Source organism: Nicotiana tomentosiformis, chromosome 2 (assembly GCF_000390325.3).
Source record: "Nicotiana tomentosiformis chromosome 2, ASM39032v3, whole genome shotgun sequence".
Taxonomy (NCBI): Eukaryota; Viridiplantae; Streptophyta; class Magnoliopsida; order Solanales; family Solanaceae; genus Nicotiana; species Nicotiana tomentosiformis.
Genome location: NC_090813.1, coordinates 48,107,849 through 48,128,415, shown reverse-complemented (window position 1 = coordinate 48,128,415; position 20,567 = coordinate 48,107,849). Strand labels below are relative to the sequence as shown.

General features: G+C 37.8%; 1 protein-coding gene across 1 annotated transcript; it reads left to right on the top strand.

Moving 5' to 3' along the window:
- The first annotated feature begins 5,067 nt into the window (after window positions 1-5,067).
- LOC104097296 (NEP1-interacting protein-like 1) lies at window positions 5,068-7,048 on the top strand. Its single transcript, XM_009603854.4, has 5 exons — window positions 5,068-5,424; window positions 5,818-5,996; window positions 6,273-6,356; window positions 6,446-6,613; window positions 6,711-7,048. The coding sequence occupies exons 1-5, from the start codon at window positions 5,253-5,255 to the stop codon at window positions 6,831-6,833; spliced, it is 726 nt and encodes a 241-aa protein (XP_009602149.1). The 5' UTR covers window positions 5,068-5,252; the 3' UTR covers window positions 6,834-7,048.
- Window positions 7,049-20,567: the final 13,519 nt, after the last annotated feature.

Below are 20,567 nucleotides of genomic sequence, written 5' to 3'. Positions count from 1 at the left end.
TTTAAGACCCTTTCTGTATAGGCAGATTGATGGATAAAGATCCCGTCTGCTAAATGTTCAATCTGCAAACCAAGACAAAATTTTGTCTTTGCAAGATCTTTCATCTCAAATTCTTTCTTAAGATATTCAGTTGTCTTTTGGAGCTCTTCTGGAGTTCCAACAAGATTTATGTCATCAACATAAAAAGCAAGTATAATAAATTCTGAAGCTATTTTCTTTATAAAAATACATGGACAAATAACATCATTTATGTAACCCTCTTTCAGCAAATATTCACTGAGGCGATTATACCACATGCGCCCAGATTGCTTTAAACCGTACAAAGATCTTTGTAATCTGATTGAGTACATTTTTCGAGATTTTGGATATGCTTCAGGCATTTTAAATCCTGTAGGGATTTTCATGTAAATTTTATTATCAAGTGACCCGTATAGATAAGCTGTAACCACATCCATTAGATGTATTTCAAGCCTTTCACATAAGGCTAAACTGATGAGATATCGAAATGTTATGGCATCCATAACGGGTGAATATGTTTCTTCGTAATCGACTCCAGGTCGTTGTGAGAATCCTTGTGCAACAAGGCGAGCCTTGTATCTTTCAACTTCATTTTTATCATTCCTTTTTCGCACAAAAACCCATTTATGATCAATTGGCTTTATACCAGTAGGTGTTTGGACTACTGGTCCAAAGACCTCTCTTTTAGCTAGTGACTTCAATTCCGATTGAATTGACTCTTGCCATTTTGACCAATCAGATCTTTGTCGACATTCTTCGACAGATCGGGGTTCAAGATTCTCACTATCTTGCATAATGTTAAGTGCAACATTATATGCAAAAATATTATCCACCACTATTTCAGATCGATTTAAATTAATTCCATCACCAGTAAAACTTATTAAAAGTTCCTCAAACACTTGAGTCTCAGGTTCATTGATTTCTTCAGGAATCTCAGAACTAATCAGATCTTGGGTCTCTTCAGGAGATCCCTTCATAATATCATTTTGATCATTTGTCAATTTTTTTTCTCTAGGATTTCGATTCTTAGAACCCAAAGGCCTACCACACTTCAGGCGTGCTTTAGGTTCACTAGCTCTCATGCTAGTAGATGGTCCTGTTGGGACATCAATTCGGATAGGCACATTCTCTGCAGGGATATGTGACTTAGTTATCCTTTTCAAATCAGTAAATACGTCTGGCATTTTATTTGCTATATTCTGTAAATGGATGATCTTCTGGACCTCCTGATTACATATAGGGGTACATGGATCAAAGTGAGATAATGATGAAACTTTCCACATAATTTCTCTTTTGATTTCTTTTTTCTATCCCCCTAATTGTGGGAAATTTATTTCATCAAATCGACAATCTGTAAATCGAGCAGTAAATAAATCTCCCATCAATGGTTCAAGATAGGGAATAATAGAGGGTGATTCAAACCCAACATATATTCCTAACCTTCTCTGCGGGCCCATCTTACTGCGCTGTGGTGGTGCTACTGGCACATATACAACACATCCAAAAATTTGTAGATGGGCAATATTTGGTTCATGACCAAAAATTAATTATGACGGAGAATATTTATTATAATGTGTCGGTCTGAGACGGATAAGTAATGTTGCGTGCAAGATAGCATGACCCCAAACAGTAGTGGGCAATTTTATTTTCATAAGTAGTGGTCTTGCTATCAACTGCAGGTGTTTAATAAATGACTCTGCAAGGCCATTTTGAGTATGAACATAAGCTACATGATGTTCAACTTTTATCCCAACTAATAGACAGTAATCATCAAAAGCTTGAGATGAAAATTCTCCAACATTATCAAGGTGAATAGCCTTTATAGGATAATTTGGGAATTGTGCCCTTAATCGAATTATTTGGGCTAATAACTTTACAAACGCCAGGTTGCGAGATGATAGTAGGCACACACGAGACCATCTTGAAGACGCATCTATTAGGACCATAAAATATTTAAACAGCCCACTTGGTGGGTGAATAGATCCACATATATCCCCATGTATACGTTCTAAAAAGGTAGGGGATTCATTGCCAACCTTCATTGGTGATGGTCTAGTGATCATTTTGCCTTGATAACAAGCATCACAAGAAAATTCATTATTTGTAAGAATCTTCAGATTCTTTAATGGATGCCCACTCGAATTTTCAGTAATTCGTCTCATCATTATTGATCCAGGATGGCCCAAACGGCCATGCCAAAGCACAAAAGTATTTGAATCCGCAAACTTCTGGTTTACGATAGAGTGTGCTTCAACTGTACTAATTTTTGAATAGTATAAGCCAGAAGATAAAGTTGATAACTTTTCTACAATGCATTTCTGACCAGAAATATTCTTTGTAATACAAAGATATTCCACGTTCATTTCATCTATTGTCTCAACATGATACCCATTTCGGCGGATATCTATAAAACTCAACAAGTTTCTTCGGGACTTGGAGGAGAACAATGCATTATCGATAATAAGTTTTGTTCCCTTAGACAAAAATATAATGGCTCTTCCGGAGCCTTCAATCAAACTTATATTACCAGAAATTGTTAAAACATTTGCTTTTTCCTTATGCAAATAAGAAAAGTATTTCTGATCCTTGAATATGGCATGTATTATTCCACTATCAATTACACAAATATCTTCATGATTGGTCTTTGATCCAAACATAATTTGAGGATTATCCATATTCTTTAAAATGCATAAATAAAATATATTATAGTAAATATCATTACCAAAGCATAACTTTTATTTATGTACAACAATTACATAACCATACTATCTACTACAAATAACCAAAATTAAAGTATTTACATTTCTACAGATTCACTACCGATCACATGACTTATTTCTTCTTCTGGGAGTGCAAAGTAATCAGCTACATCCAAATGCATGAAGTCTAAATTATCTTCAGAAATAAAATTTGCTTAAGCATTTTTCTCTGTCTTCTTTAGGGAGGCTTGATACAACTCAACCAGGTGCTTTGGCGTACGACATGTACGTGACCAGTGCCCTTTTCCTCCACATCTATAGCATGCATTTTCTGGCTTTGCTGCTTGCACCGCTTCATACTTTTGTTCCTTCCTTTTCCACTGCTGGTGGTGAGGAGGGTTCTTTGGTGTATTATTATTACCACGATTAGAGTTTCCTCCCCGACCACGGCCATGACCACGACTGAAGCCATGTCCTCTTCCACGCTTAGCTTGGTGGAAGTTCGTCTCATTCACTTCAGGGAATGGACAAGAACCAATAGGTCGGCTTTCATGATTTTTTATTAATAGCACATTAAGTTGCTCGACTACAAGAAGATGTGAGATAAGTTCAGAATACTTTTTGAATCCCATCTCTCGATATTGCTGCTGCAAGAGCATATTCGAGGCATGAAAAATGGTGAAAGTTTTCTCCAACATATCATGATCAGTAATATTATCACCACATAGTTTCAATTGGAAAATAATTCTGAACATAGCATAATTATACTCATTGATAGATTTAAAATCTTGTAGCCTTAGATGAGTCCAATCATAACGTGCCTGTGGAAGAACGACCATCTTCAGGTGGTCATATCTATCTTTCAGATTATTCCACAGTATGACTAGATCTTTAACAGTAAGATATTCCTTTTTCAGGCCCTCATCAAGGTGATGGCGTAGAAATATCATTGCTTTGGCACGGTCTTGGTTTGATGCCTGATTTTTATCTTTGATGGTATCTGCCAGACCTATCGCATCAAGATGAATTTCGGCATCAAGCACCCAAGACATGTAGCTTTTGCCCGATATATCCAGGGCTACAAACTCAAGTTTAAAAAAATTTGACATTATTTAGAAAAAGAAAGTTTGTACCTTTGAAACTTCAAAGTATTTTTTCGAGATGGCAGAGTCTCGTGCTGATAACGTGTTATAAAATAAAGATTATAAAGTAAAGACAAGTATAGGGAGAAACTGATATATTATTCAAACTTTAAACTTATATATATAATGAACTGAAAACTTCTCTATTTATAGAAGAAAGGAAGCAACTGTGAGGCTTTTCAGGAAGCAGCTGCAAGGCTTTTCTTTAGCTGCTTGTAAGTTGTCTGCATGAGCTGCTTGCAACCTGCCTGTTTAATAAGAAGCTGCTGCAAATCATTTCATTGAGCTGCTTACAACCCTGCATCAGCTGCTTGTAGATAAACTTCAACAGAGTACTAAATGGATAATCTTCTTCAGGAAGATTATCTATAGCTGAGTAATAAATGGACATCCATAATAATTATTTTCATAACACTAAGGACAAATATCATATGGATTTTACTCATCAACCTATCAGCGCAAAGAATGCACCATTTAGGGGTGGAAAAAAAGAGGGTCGAGTCGGATATATAATAACAACAACAAATTCTGTATGGATATCCTGCAACTAAGATATGGAGATAGTAACGTGTACGCAAACTTTACTCCTACCTTGAGAATGTATAGATATTATTTGCATGGGTCGAAAATAGATAATGCAAATAACGGATAAAATATTTTACCCGCTCATATTTAATACTGATAGAATATGAATACCCATATTATCCATGACTTATTGAATGCGATTATTTTTGGTAGAATTCCTAATCTCCTAAATTAGAGGAACCTCCAATTTAAACTTATTGGTTATCTATTAAATATCTATTATTCAAGTAAATAATATGGATCTTATCCATATTTGATTTATTTTTTAAAAATTTATTATCCAACCTATTTTTTAATAAATAATATGGTTGAATAATTATTTTTAATCTATTTTGCCATCACTATACACTATCAATATGAATTTTTATATTATTAATTCCCCATAGACACCACTATACACTGTCAAACTCAAACAAAAACAAAAAAATAATTTTCTTTTGTCAAAAAGAAGCTTCACTTTCTTTGGTGGCCGTTGATTTTTTTTTTTGCAAAAGAAGCCAAATATCCCAATCATATATTTTTCACTTTCCCTTTTATTATTTATACTGTCAGCGTGTGTGAGAGAGAGAGAGAGAGAAAGAAAGGAAGCTATAAATGCGAGCAGGTTTGTGTGGGTTCTTTTCGCCTTGGCTTAGCAACTAAGATTACACCTTCCTCTTAACTTCTTCTCTTTTTATTTTATTTATATTTATATACCCTTTTTTCTATATATATATATATACAACGCTACTTTCAAAAGACTACATATTGATATCTGTGTATATAGCAGTATCACAAACCCCAAAGAGTTTTCTTGAATTGAACAAAGATGGAGTTTTACGCATACCCATCTCGTGCTTTGCCTTCATCGTCATCATCCTCTCTTTCTTCTTTTTCAATCGGAGATTTGGTTGATAGGGCCAAAGATTGCTTCTGCCTTGCCGTCTCTACAATCGTTGGCAATGTATTCTCTGCAATCTTCACCTTCTTCTTCGCACTAGGTGGGTTTTCTTTTTCATTCTTATTTATTTTATTTGATTGTGTATGTTCCTCTTTCTGCCGTGTGGGTTATATTTGATTTACCCCAAATTGTTCATCCCATTTGATGGCTTACAATTCGGTGTCCTTGTTAAATTTGTCCCGTGACTTAAAATTAGGGTATGAAATAATCTGAAAATGGACAAATTTTGGCTTTTTAACCCAATATTTGGCCATTCTATTCAAAATATGATGGAGATATTCGGCTTCCTTCTCTCAGTTATATCTGTGTGTGTGCTTTTTGTTGGTGATTATGTTCCAAATGTTTAGGATGTTTTAGAGGAACCGCTTGCTTTAATTTCTTAAAGTTATTTTCTTTGATGAAACTAATAAGGAATGGACTTGATTATTTGCAGTGGGCACCTTATTAGGAGCAATGACTGGAGCTTTGATAGGGCAAGAGACAGAAAGTGGATTTGTTAGAGGTGCTGCAGTTGGTGCTATCTCTGGTGCTGTTTTCTCTCTTGAGGTCTTTGAATCATCTCTATTGCTATGGCAGTCCGATGAATCTGGAATTGGATGTGTTCTTTACTTGGTAAGCGTTATTGCTTCTTTCTCACTGATATTAGCTGACAAATTACTTAACTTCTATAAAAGGGATAACTTTATGTGAGAAAACATTTTCCTTTCCAATAGAGTAAGATCCAATCTGTGTCCCAGTATCCCACCCATAGTGGTTTCACCCCACACTGCGAGGTTCGACCACCCCCCTAAAAAAGTAAAAGGATACAAGAAAGAATGAGAGAAATGTAAGTTCTGTTTCATGATCCATTGGCATATGATTAACTGATAAAACTGTTGAATTGTACAGATTGATGTAATAGCGAGCCTGTTAAGCGGTAGATTAGTTCGTGAGCGGATTGGTCCAGCTATGCTAAGTGCAGTGCAAAGTCAGGTATGTTGCAGCCTCATTGGTAGACCTATAGCTTTTTTACCTGAAACTTGATTTACCTTCATTTGTGACGCGGGCTTGTTGTTGGACAGATGGGAGCTGTTGAAACTGCATACGAAGAGATCCCTAACATTTTCGATACAGGCGGGGCAAAGGGTTTGCCTGGAGATTCTGTTGAAAAGATCCCCAAGATTATAATTGCAAATGATAATGATATGGATGGTTCTGGAGAGAGAGTCTCCTGTTCAGTCTGTCTACAGGTAAAACACACTTATACCTTTTGTTTGCTCTTCCTCTTTCTTTTATTGAATTTACTTGATCAATTCTAAACACTGTTTGTTGTTTCATTGTTTCCAGGACTTTCAACTGGGAGAGACTGTTAGATGCTTACCACAATGTCATCACATGTTTCACCTTCCCTGCATTGATACATGGCTTTTGAGACATGGATCTTGTCCATTGTGCAGAAGGGATCTGTAGGTGACCATACTCTGTAAATTATAACATGGTTATTTTTTTTCTTCATACTCTCTTATAGGATTTCTCTATTTCTTTTGTCCTCACTTGTACCAATTTTCCTGGAAATATAATGTAATTAGAGTATGTGCTCCTTTGAGCTTGGTCCTTGTAGTTGATTACCACTCCTGTACAGAATTAAAGAATTTGAGCAATCATAGTGTACTACTTCCACAAAATAGTAGTCTTGTATTGATGTGCCACTTGTTTTGCAATCGACTTGTGCAAGAGAAGGTCTACCATGATTCTGATTACTTAACAGGACACATCTCATTCTGGATTTTGTTGTGAATTTGATTTACCTCTTAGACAAGGTGCTTTCAAGAACAATATTTGGCTGACCAAAATTGACTAGTTTAATCTGTGTGGAATCCTATGCCTATTGTAAATTATAAACTGCTTGTGGTGCTCTGTATAGATAAAAACTTTAGTTAAGTATTGAAATGAATATGTTTAAGAAGTGGTTGATTTTTCTCAATCAAGGAGGAAAGAAGAACTAGGCGGCCAAAATATCTTCATTCCAGGAATGTTCATGCACCAAACATTCTGCTGCTGATCTTTTAACTTACACCTCTGCATAAAGTCATACCTAAATTTGGTAGTTGCAGTAAAAAAATATTTTTTTTATTCAAGTCTCAACTTGGCAGGCCTGTAGCCAGTAGATATATGAGAGATTTGCTGTGCCAATTGCAGGATATTGAGATGGTCCATGATTTTTGAATTTGATCAACAATTGTTAGACTTTCCCTTGACTTTTGCAACTTTATAAAAGTTAGTTATGTACCTCTCCAATAGACTTTTGGAACTGCTATACATTAGAGGGCTGACAATTCTTCCTGTTTATGTGCTTTCGTGGCCTTTCTTTGTTTTAGTGTTTGACTTGATCAAGCTCCTTGTTTGGTCCAGTAAATACACCTCGATCTATTTACTTGATTATATGATGGTTGTTATACAAATGGTTACTGGTTTTCTTATGAACTAACAGTAACACCCACTCCCTAAACACCCCCCCCCCCCCCCCCAAAAAAAAAAAAAAAACAATCAACATTTATAGCCCAAAGTTTTGGAAGTTGGGAATGCAGGTCTGGTGCCTTTATTAATGTTTGAAAAATTCAATACAACGAATAGTGGAGAGCTAACATTTATGCAGCAAGTGGTTCGCAGTGAACTGACTTGTTTATTCAAGAAGACCAAACTACATCTACAGACTTAAATGTCATTTCTATTTTCTTGCGTGCAGGAAAGTTAAAAGACAGAAAAATCTGAAATGAAAGCGCTTTACACTTCAGCTAATGGAGCCTTCTTCCAAGCCTAATATCTGTCCTATAAATGCTTTATTTCTGTTTGAGTAACCACTGATTTTATATTTGGTGGGTCATCATTTTGGACATGTTGAACCATTTAAATGCTTCCAAATAAAGATCCACTATAGAGAGCAGGAATTAGAAAATGCATAGTGTCAAAATAGTCTTGAAGATTTCAGTTGGTCAAAGAAAGCTACTTCTCATAACCTTGCCACGAAACAAAACGATTAAAGAGTATTAGTATATTGCGTTTAATTTCAAAATGAATGTCAATAAATGCCTATTGCGAGGCAGATTGTGCGTGTTCACGTCTCATCTTTGTTGTCGTAAAATAACATAGTGGTAGTAATAAATAATCACAATTTGAATTGATGTATCAATGTCAAATTGACTAGAGATCAGCTAAGAGAGGGGGCCATTGTAGGCAATGTAAAACTGTGGAATGTTCTAGAGAGATTTTGTGAATTGTTTTCAGTTATGCAAATAAGGAAGAAGACACTCCTTTTATACAGTGTGCTTCTTAACTAGACACCTAATAGTCACGTGTCCTCTCACTGTATTCTAACTGCTCCTTAACTAACTAATTCTAACTGAAATATATTTCCAATAATCAAGAAAACGAAATGTTCTTTTTTCGACATGAATTCGAATATGTTAACTATGTAACATAGTTACTGTATATGATAAAATTGGTTCATATTAATTACTCGTATAATAGAGCGGCACGTGGAACCAAAAACAAATAGAGAGCGATACGTGGAACCGAAGATAGATGGAAAGCGAAACAGGTGGAAATCAAGACAGGGGGCACCAGTTTCGGTTGGTGCCGGAAATCCCCCGAAGGAAATATTGCTAATGAAGACAAATGAATGACTGCCACCCGATAGCATTCAACGAAGAATATTCTGCAGCATTAGATACACAGTCTGTTATAGAGGTTCAAAGGTTCTTAGGGTTCCTGGTGTCAAAGGAGGATCGAAGTCAATCCCGATAAAATTAAAGCCATTGAGGACATCCCCGACCATCTATCAAATTTGAAAGAGGTTCAAAGGTTAACAAGAAGACTCGTCTCTTTAAGCAGATTCATTTCCCGGTCTTCGAAAAAATGTTATCACTTCTTCTCACTTCTGAAAAAGACGAACAACTTCGAATGTACGCTGGAATGCCATCAGGCTCTGAAATATTTGAAAAGGTATTTATCGAGCCCTCCATTTATCTAAATACATACACAAGATGTACACAAAACTTTTAGACCCGGCAACTCCGAAGGACGGGGAGCTTACCGATAAAGCTGAACTCGGGCAACACCTACTGAGGAGGTCTACCCGTCTGTCTGTCTGAACCTGCATTCATGAAATGCAGCACCCCCAGGAAGGGACGTCAGTACGAAATAGTGTACCGAGTATGTAAGGCAATATACTGAAAGCTGAAACTAAACTGATAATATAATAACTGAAAGCAACTGGGGGTTAAAGATAATCTGAAGATATGCTCACATGCTGATACTGACTCTATTATAGTAAGTAAAATAGATGTCCGGCCATATAAGGCTCGGTATATATATGTAACTGCTATGCTGTAGTAGGCTCGCTCATAGGCGCTCGGCCATACTAAGATCTGTATCTCGGCCAACTGGGCTCGCTCATAGGTGTTCGGACATACTAGGCTCGGTATATAACTTACCATCTGATCAGAGGTTGCCCAATAGGGGCCTGCCCTTCGATTATAGCTCGATGGTAATAAAAATACTGTAATATAGTATATATAGACTTTCTGCTCTCTTGACTGAAAAAAGGAAATACTCAATTGAATATGAAGTCCCGATAAAGAGAATATTGTAACTTACAAGACTAGAAAAATATACGTAAATTCCAGGACATGAATTTCTCTTTATGTCTCGTTATCAAATGCATGTAATTACGTGATCATTCCAAAATGAAGGAATGGCTTAGCCTTAGCATACCTGGAGTAGGGAAAATTCTGTTTGATATTCTTGAAAAAGATTGCACCGTACTCCTTTAAAACCGCAAAATTTTACGTTGCTAAGGTTCTAATAATTCTTGTTGGAATCAATTTGATCGCAAGAATTTTGTTTGTAGGAAATCTCTAACGTTCTGGTTGTAGGAACTTTGTAGGAATTTTGTCAGAACTTTCGTTGCTAAGGTACCAAACCTCCCATCTGATTGTAGTATTGAAAATGTTAGAAATGAAGTAGTGATCCCGTCTGATTGTAGTATTGAAATTGTTAGAAATGAAGTAGTGTGTAACTAACACATTAGATACCACCTAATGAAAATTGACTAAGAGTCACTTCTTCAAGAGGTGAATTGATGCCACGTGGGGGTGGGGGTGGGGGTAGGGGTGAAAAATTTAATCTTTATCCAATTATTAGGTAGTTAGGTAATATTCCGATATCCGATAATTAATCAATACCCGCATAATTAAGAATTGTCTCAAATTACTTAAAATTTACTTATTTTTGATACACTTTATATATCATACTATCATGATCATATGGTACTTTATATGGTGCTAGTTCATAAATATCGAGTATTATAGCTCTGACTGTATATTATCTTAAATCGGCAATTTTTAATGAAACTCATTATCTTGAGGTAGCGGTAAGTGCCGTTTTAGTCCGTGAATACGGAGGTACGCAATCTCCAATCTATTATGTTAGTAAAATTTTAACGGGAACGGAAACTCACTACCTACATTTGGAAAAATTGGCCTTAGCTCTTGTATTAGCCGCTCGAAAGCTTAGGCCTTATTTTCAATTTCATCTAATAGCCGTGGTGACAACCTTTCCTCTGTGAAATATCCTTCACAAACCTGAACTATCTGGTCGATTGGACAAATAGGCAGTTATTAGGTAGTTAGGTAATTGGACAAATGGGGGTGGGAAATTTAATCTTTATCCAATTATTAGGTAGTTAGGTAATGTCCCGATATCCGATAATTAATCAATACCCGCATAATTAAGAATTGTCTCAAATTACTTAAAATTTACTTATTTTTGATACACTTTATACATCATACTATCATGATCATATGGTACTTTATATGGTGCTAGTTCATAAATATCGAGTATTATAGCTCTGACCGTATATTATCTTAAATCGGTAATTTTTAATGAAACTCATTTTCTTGAGGTAGCGGTAAGTGCCGTTTTAGTCCGTGAATACGGAGGTACGCAATCTCCAATCTATTATGTTAGTAAAATTTTAACGGGAACGGAAACTCACTACCTACATTTGGAAAAATTGGCCTTAGCTCTTGTATTAGCCGCTCGAAAGCTTAGGCCTTATTTTCAATTTCATCTAATAGCCATGGTGACAACCTTTCCTCTGTGAAATATCCTTCACAAACCTGAACTATCTGGTCGATTGGACAAATAGGCAGTCGAAATGAGTGAATTTGACAGAGAGTATAAACATAGGATTGTGATCAAGTCACAAGTTTTGACCGACTTTGTGGCCGATTTTAGTCTTGGACTGCTACCCTTGGCCACCAAAGAAGCGGCAATGGTGTCAGAATCGACATCGGAATTCTAGAACTTGTTTACGGACGGAGCTTCCAACGTAAAAGGGTTTGGGCTCGGGGTAGTACTAATAACACCCTCAGGAGAAACCCTCAGGTAGGCCATAAGAACCGTTCCTTTGACTAACAATGAAGCTGAGTATGAGGCTTTAATTGCAGGGCTCGAGCTGTCTCGAGGGCTAGACTCTGAGGTCATAGAAATCAAATGTGATTCACAACTGGTTGTAAATCAGGTCTACGGGATCTTCGACACCAAAGAGGAACACATGCAATAATATGTAGTGAAAGTTCAGACTTTGCTCACATGTTTCAGGGAATGGTCAATCACCCATAACCCGAGGGAAGAAAATGCGGGAGCACACGCATTGCCCAATCTGGGCTCGTCCACGAAAATGAAGGGATCAGACTCCGGTACGGTCGTACAACTTATGCATTCGGTATTGGATGTGGATGGTTATTATGAAGTAAACGCGACCAATTTGGTCTGGGACTGGAGAAATGAGATCATTGACTATCTCAAGCACGAAAAACTACCCAAAAATCCCAAGGCATCCCGAGCACTACGCACCAAAGCAGCCTGTTACTACTTGCGGGGAGACCAATTGTATAGAAAGTCTTTCCAAGGCATGTTGGCCTGATGTTTAGGAGCCTCCGAGGCTAATTACATCATGATAGAAGTTCACGAAGGAATCAGTGGAAATCAACCGGGTGCGGACTTCTTGGTATTAAAGCTAATTAGGGTAGGATACTACTGGCCCCTAAAGGAACAAGACACTAAGACATATGTTCAGAAGTGCGATAAGTGTCAACACCACGCACCGTTGGTGCATCAACCAGCAGAACTATTTCACTCGGTTTTGTCGCCCTGGCCATTCATGAAATGGGGTTGGACATAGTCGGTCCGCTGCCACTTGCTCCTAGAAAGATAATATTTCTTTTAATTTTAAATGACTACTTTTCTAAGTGAGTTGAAGCAAGTCCTTACTAGAAAATCGGAGAGCGCAAAGTAGTCGATTTCCTATGGGAGAACATAATTAGCAAGTTCGGGATACCAAAAGATATAGCATGCGATAACGGGCCATAATTTATAGGCACAAAGGTCACAAAATTTCTCGAAGACTTGAAAATCAAAAGAATAACATCATCGCCATACCACCCGAGTGAAAACGGTCAAGTAGAGTCAACAAACAAAGTGATTATTCAAAATCTCAAAAAGAGATTGGAAGAAGCCAAAGGCAAATGGGCCGAAGAGTTACCAGGAGTGCTATGGGCATACCGAACGACAACCAAGTCAAGCACGGGAGAGACACCCTTTTCTCTCGTGTATGGAGCAGAAGCCCTGATCCCAGTGGAAGTGGGAGAACCTACCATGAGATACTTCCAGCGAACGAAAAAGTAAACAACGAAGCATTGTTGGTCATATTGGACCTTCTTGACGAACGCAGGGACTTGGCACATATAAGGTTGATGGACCAGAAACAAAGAATGAAAAAATACTACAATTGAAGAGCCAATCTCCGTTATTTCAAAGTAAGAGATTTGATTTTAAGGAAAGTAACTTAAAACACACGAGAGCTCAACGTAGGAAAGCTCCGGGAAAGGATCGTACGAATTGGAGAATCAAAATTGAGTAAAATTGTCGAGCAACTGAAATATGACACACCTCAAATGGTACTATTGCTGATGGGGACCGCTTATACCGAAAGTATGTGCTCCACTCTTTTTCTCTTCGTCCAGTTTTTGTCCCAATTGGATTTTTTGGGAAAGATTTTTAACAAGGCAGCAACAGAAAGCATACTACGAAGGAAGTATCGTCACCAGAAATAAGACCTTTAAACGACAAGCATGAAAGCCTTGAACCGATACTGGACAGTTAGATAATCTTTTACTCAGTAGCAAAGTTCCTATCGAGAAATAAAGCTTGCTATCGGGCCAAAGGTTACCCGATCATTCATGAGAGCAAGCCAGGGGGGGGGGGGGGGGTTAGATATTCTTTGGATCTGTAACAAAGTTCCTAATGGGAAGTGAAGCTTGCTATCGGACTAAAGATTATCCAACCATTCACTAGTGGATTCATCAAAGAAACAAGACTTCTAGTGTTCAAATTCGCATTTTTCGCATTCGAACACTGGGGGAATGATATGAGAATACAACAATATGACTACCGCATAAACCGGGACTACGAAATTCGCGAACAAAGATGTATCATCATGACCGGGGACTGCGCGACTAATCCCGTAGAAACAAGTTGTATAAATTAGCCACAAGTAATGGCAATTTCTTTTAAGCACAACGAATGCTTAAGTACTTTTGAAAATGGAAGGAATAAAGTAAAGTCCTTTAATTTTTATCTTATTTCTTGTCCAAACGATGGATTAATTTTATCATTTAAAAGTTAATCAAGTACTTCAAATGCTAGCGCCGGAATGAACAAGAGACGTTCTCTTTAAGAGTACCGTATATATAAGAGTGCCCTCTCTTATGAAACCCTCACAGTAAAGGGTTGGTTCAGAAAGAGTTTATGCCTTGAAGCCAAATGCCATCGGGGAAAAATGAACTCGAATTCTTGCATAACTCGACGCAAAAAAGTAAAATTTGCGCAATACTTAAATGAAAAAGCACTTTTATATAAAAAACATGCCAAGAAGCACAAGTATGAAAGTATGAAAAAGAAAAATAGAGGGAAAATGAAGCAAACTGAAGCCTTTTCCAAGGTTTTTCTCCTCATGCTATACATCGAATATGTTTTTTCAACAATGAGGGAAGTCGCTCGACGCTGAAGCTCCGCCTTCAGCTGATCAACCTCGGTCGAAAGGTTATTTTGCTTAGATTTTGCGGCCTGAAGGGTGACATCAAGGTCACAGATAGTGGAGTTATAAACTTTATTGTGCTCCATGACCTTCTTATACTTCTCTTCCATATGGGCCCGCTTCCCCTCAGCAGTAGCAGCCTCTTTAGTTTTGGAGTTCAAGGCTGCCTAAAAATTATTTAGTCTTTCAGTAGAGGCAGCCTCGCGCTCGGCAGCAGCAAGAACAACATTTTGGACCTGGGACTACTTTGCTTTGGCTTCCTGAAATTATACCCTTAACAGGGTGGCCTCTTGGCTGAGGGTCATCACCTCTTGCTTACTCTGCTGCAACCGAGCTTCCAACTCAACGGCTTCGGCAGCTTGTGTTTCCAGTGCCGGGAGGCAAGCAATAATTTTCTCCCGCTGGGTCAACAGTTGATCCCGCTCGGATGTGAGTTTTTCTTTATCGAGAATCAATTTCTGAAGTCCCTCAGAAGAAATGAAGTTAGCCTGCAAAGCAAAAATTCAAATAAAAAATCATGTCATAACAAAACTAGAAGAAATAATAAGCAGAACAAATATCGTAATGCTGTCTCGTTATGCATGGCATTGTTTATCATACACTCCCCCGAGAGATAATGTATTTTATTATTATCTTTCTCTAAAGTCAGAGGCTGATCTCGTCCAATTTCACTCCTCACTTTGAGGTTATGAAAACGGTCAATGCAATAGTAATACCCAACAAGAGTCGGGGTCGAATTCCGCAGGGATCTATATGGATGGGTGTTAGTAGTATATATCTTAGCGCTTGAGTTTGTATATCTAAATTTACACTTCCGCTATATTTGGTTTTGTTTAAAAATCTAAACTAAACTACGATTGTGATTCAAAGAATGAAACTAGGAAATTATTTTTGTTATTTTCCAAATGATATAAAAGGCCTGGGGCTATGACTTTCACCTAGGTGTTTTCCTAATGGGTTGTAAACTTTAAAGCTTATTTTATTGTTGGGGTGTATAATAGATATCAACACTCAAGTATCCACTCAATACCTCTCGGTCAGAGAGTGATTTTGCCCTATTTGACTTTCTCAAGTCCAAATAGGTATTGAACAAAATAGTTGATAAGAAGCTCAAGTTGGATTTTACTATCTTTAGGTTCAGCCCTTTAATTGGGCTTATCAATCTCTCGATTGACCCAATTTCTTGCTAGCCAAGTTTTTCTAGACTATGTCTCTCTTTCTCAAGTAGAAACTAAGTCAAATAGGCATGAATTAATGTTTGCAGCCATTAATTCTTAAAATAAAAATAAAAACAAGGCTAGATAATAAACATCCAACCACAAATAAGCAATAAATCAAACACCCATTAAGTTTACACACTGGGGTTAAGTCACAACCCTAGTGAAACTTTAGCTACTCGTGCTCAAACTAGAAGAAACAGAAGATCAAATGATAATTAAACCTATATTGATAATTAAAACGATGAAATCAATATTCAAAAAGCTCAAAATAGCAAAAGTTTACCTAAAAGAGTGAAACTCTTCTATTTATACAAAGCTGGAATTTTCGGACAAAAATGCCCTTTGGAGGTTCTGCGGCCGCACAATTCCATGCGCGGTCCGCACTTTTCTTCAGCTTTACAGGAGTGGAAATCTGCGGCCACATAATTCTGATATGCGGCAGCACTGCTTTCTTTCTGCGGTCTGCACAATTCTGAGTGCGACCGCACCTTGTTCTTCTGCGGCCCGAACAGTTCTGAGTGCGGCCAAGTGGCTCTTCTTCTGCGGCCGCACAATAATTGTGCGGTCCGCACTTTGAGCTACAAGTTCTCTGAACTTTTGGTCTAACCAGCTTCTTCGGCCGCACAATTTGTGTGCGGTCCGTATCTTGCAACATTCTCTCATGGAATTGCTTCACGACCTGCGACCGTAGAAGATATTCTGTGGTCCGCACTTTTAGCTTTTGTGCCTGTTTTTATCCTTGAGTTCAGATTACTCCTTCTTGAGTTGGATTTTATCTCGGGAGCTCTTCTTCCAATATTCCTGCAATTAAGTAAATTTCATCAATTTTCGGGAACACAATTAAGCGCTTTTGGACTAAAACGAAAGCTTAAAGGCTCTAATAAGTAGTCAAAATCCCCACTTATCAACTCCCCCAAACTTAAACTTTTGTTTGTCCTCAAGCAAATAAAGTAGTTCCCTCCTCCATAAGTTAAGAGCCATTCCCGCTAATCAAAGATGAATCAATCACACATCAATTGGGACCAACAATTACCTACGATACTTATGAATTATCAACAAGGCAGCAAGTTAAACTTTTAAGCACAAATGGTTCTAATGTGACACTTGAGCATCAAGAGTTGACTTTATTCATCAAGGAAGCTCGCTCTTTCATGTAGGTCATTATGGATCCCAAACTCCTCCTCCTCTACTCTCCGTTTGCCTATCTCACTTAAGAATATGGCACTAAATTCAAAGATTTGTGAAAGGTTCATTCATCTCTCTCAAAAAAATATCGCAAGTACGGCTTTAAGTACCATAGGCTTGCCCCTCATGTAAATCACCGCTAATGTAAGCTTACTCGGCTTGAAATCACGTAGGGCTTTTTCAGGATGCAATGAAGGCTTTTGGACTAAGGTTGGATAAGCTATGATAGAATGGGTTCACCTTTCCTTAAGCACTCTATTTTCATTTATCGGCTTATGTTTTTGCTAACTCTTTGAGGTATTTTATTTTCCTTAGGGGAAGTAGAGAGACTTAACATCACTCTTTCTTGGTCATGATATTCATTTTCTCCTTCTTTACTTTTTCCATGCTTCGCATCATTACTTTTCTTTGAATCCCTTCAACTTTTTAACTTATTCACATTCTTTTTGCATTTTTCTTTTTGTTCTTTCTTTTTCCTCATTTTTTTCTTCTTTTGTGCCTTGATAAACTCCTCGTCTCTCCTCCAAACTTATATTTTTAGCCAATTATTTCACAATAGTGTTAAGAAAAGCTCGGGTGCCAAGAGAGGGTCATGACAAAACGGGTAAAGGCTTGTAACATGGTTGTCAAATGAGAAAGGCTCAAATGGGTTGACTAAGGATAACAACATTAGTGGGCAATGGAAAATTTCAAGCGGGTCAAGGAGATCCTACAGTCACTTTACAAGCCAAATAAAACTTAAAATTTTGCCTAGAAACATATTCGGGGCAAGTTCTAGACCATTCACACGGGTACTTGGACTTGCAACGATAACATCTCACATCTCACGCAACTGGATTGTTAAAAAGGATAGAGTCGAGGGCCCATAACGACCATGTTCAAGATTGAGAATCACTATGGTTCGACTAAACCACTTGATGATTGCCTAAGTCAACACAAGAGTAAAAAGGTCACTAACTAGAGCTATTTCTTTCCAAAAAACTTATTTTTAACCATAAGCAAGTAGTTAAGTGTGTTGGTACCAAGTGAAGCATGTTTGACTCTTCGAGCATCACTCAATTAGGTCTTTTTATTCATTATTACTACTATTATTACCTAGCTACCAACAACGAACTCAATCCCTTAAAAAGGTTGTCACGCCATCCATCGTTGGGAAAAGTCACCCGGTTCACACAAAAACTCACCTTTAGAAAGAACCGTGGCATTAAGAAAACCAAAGGCTTATTATCCATTAAAACATAAAAAAAAATCTATTAAAGCAAAAAGAAGCTACTACTTCAAAAAGAAGCTACCAAGTCAAACAGAAGACAAACATAAAGATAAAGAAGCTAATAAAGCAAAAAGCTATTGAAAGCTAAACGAATATACATAAAGAGGGATAAAAGAGAATATATACATAACGAGAAGTAAGGAGAAAATAGTACTAAGTTACTTACAGGCCAATTTGTCTCATAGTTATCAAAATACATTATTAGAATCATCAAAATGTCAAAAAAAACTCCACCCCCTGAATAAAAATGCATTGTCCCCAATGCTTAACAAAATAAGAGTATAAGAAAGGTAAGAGTGAAGAAAACTCCCTATGGCTCTGTGTTCATCTTTGTGTCCCCAACAGTGGAACCGACCTTAGTCTCCAATTGGATTTCATCATCCTCAAGTCCGGGAGTAGCTGGATTGGTGAACATTGACGGACTGCCTCAGCAGTGTCAGCAGAAAGGCCTGGCTCCTCAGACTGACCAACTGTTGTGGTGGGATCTGTGGGAACTGGGCCTGGGTGGTGCGGGTCTATCGACATGTCGAATGGAATGTCTCCGGCTGCTGCAAGCTTGGTGACCTGTCGCCGTAGCTTGTCCACCGATTTCTTCGAAGCCTGTGACTTCCGCATCTTCTTCACTTCTTTGCCCAATTCTTCAATCACGGACCCATGTTGTACCAGAGTATCCATGATAGTGTTCTGGTTGTCCAGGATCCTCTTCAATATTTCTTCGACTGTGGGAGGAATTTGGGGTGCCAGAAGATGACTGTGCTGCAACCTGACTGCATATGTCAGTCAGCTTTGTAGTAGCTATCTATATCCAGTTGTTGAGGCTCGCCAGTGTCTGGAAGACTTGCAGCGCAGATAGTGGAGAATAAGGCATAGGCACCGGCTTCAAAGACGAGGAGGGAGGTACTGAGGCTGAAGGTGGAGGAATGACAGATGTACTTGAAGATGGCAGTGCTGAAGTAAAAGGCACATCTACGGACTCTGCAGCTACCACCGAAGGTTCATCAGACTGGCCTATGGTAGTAGTCGGCTGACCCTTTCTCTTAGTGTGCATCCATCAGAGAATACCAAGAGAATGGCTTCTTTGCCCGAACCTTTGTGTCATAGTCTCTGGACTCTACATGTGCATCCATAAGGTACTCAGTGATGGTGTTGGGATACAGGTAGAAAGTATCAGCCTGCCTGGCAACCACTGACATGTTGGTCGACATCACGACACCCACATTGATCGGGTACCCGGCCATAATAGAGGCGACTAGAACTGCCCGTGGAATAAGTAAGTTTGTCTCGTTCTGTAACGGGTCTAGTCTGCTGCATACGAAGGTCTGCCATCCCTTCACCTCGAAATTTAGGGTGTTCCGTTAAATAGGAACCCCTGCAGTGAACTTTGAACTTGCTGATATGAAAGAAAATGGATTTCTCTTTGTATTTGAAAAATAAACAATAAAATGACTATTCGTTGCTTTTGAGAGATAGTAGCACACTAGCGGACAAGATAAAGAATTAAAAAAGACCATAAATTAGGGTTTCTATCAATAAAAAAAAGTCTTAACTTTTAAATTTAATATTTCATTTTCTTTTTAATACTTTTGAGTAATTATAAGCTTACTTTTGAGAATTTGGGTATTATTTGAAATACTTATTCAGCAAATTTAATTTTAATTTGAAAAAGACTTTGGGGCTTACGCCTCACTACAAAAACGCGACTCAAACACCCGATCGTATGTCCCGAATTGCTGGACGTACACCTTTTGAGACTTTCGCCTCACACCATCGCCTTAGGGCATTTTAGGTGGGCCTCGCCCCAGAAACGCCTTTTAAAATACTGGTATCGGGAAGCTCCCGAAGGGAATATTGTTAATGAAGACAAATAAATGTCTGTCACCCGATAGTATTCAATGAAGAATATTCTGCAATATTAAATACACAATCCGTTATGGAGAATTATGCATGGCATTCATAGCCTATCGTTACACATTCTTCAATGACCCCCCATAATTGTCATTTAAGAGGGGCTTGTACCTATAACCTTGTTCCCTATGTGCAACTATAAATAGTGACTTCAACAGCCATTAGAGGGACACGAGTTTTCTGACAAACTTATGCTATATACTATTCAAAAGTTCAATAACATTTTATTTCTTGCTTATTAATATTCATATTGCTGCATTCGGAAGCTCTGCTACCGGAACCAAGCTATCTATTGCTTTATCTCGATTTTAATATTAAGTCTTGCATTTTATTTAATTTATTTATCATTTTGGGATCAAATCGATTCGCTTGTTTATAAACCACGTTACAAATTCAATTGTATCGTTTTGCGGGTAAACAATTACTGATTTATAAAAATGTGTACCAATTTTGCGACTAAAATA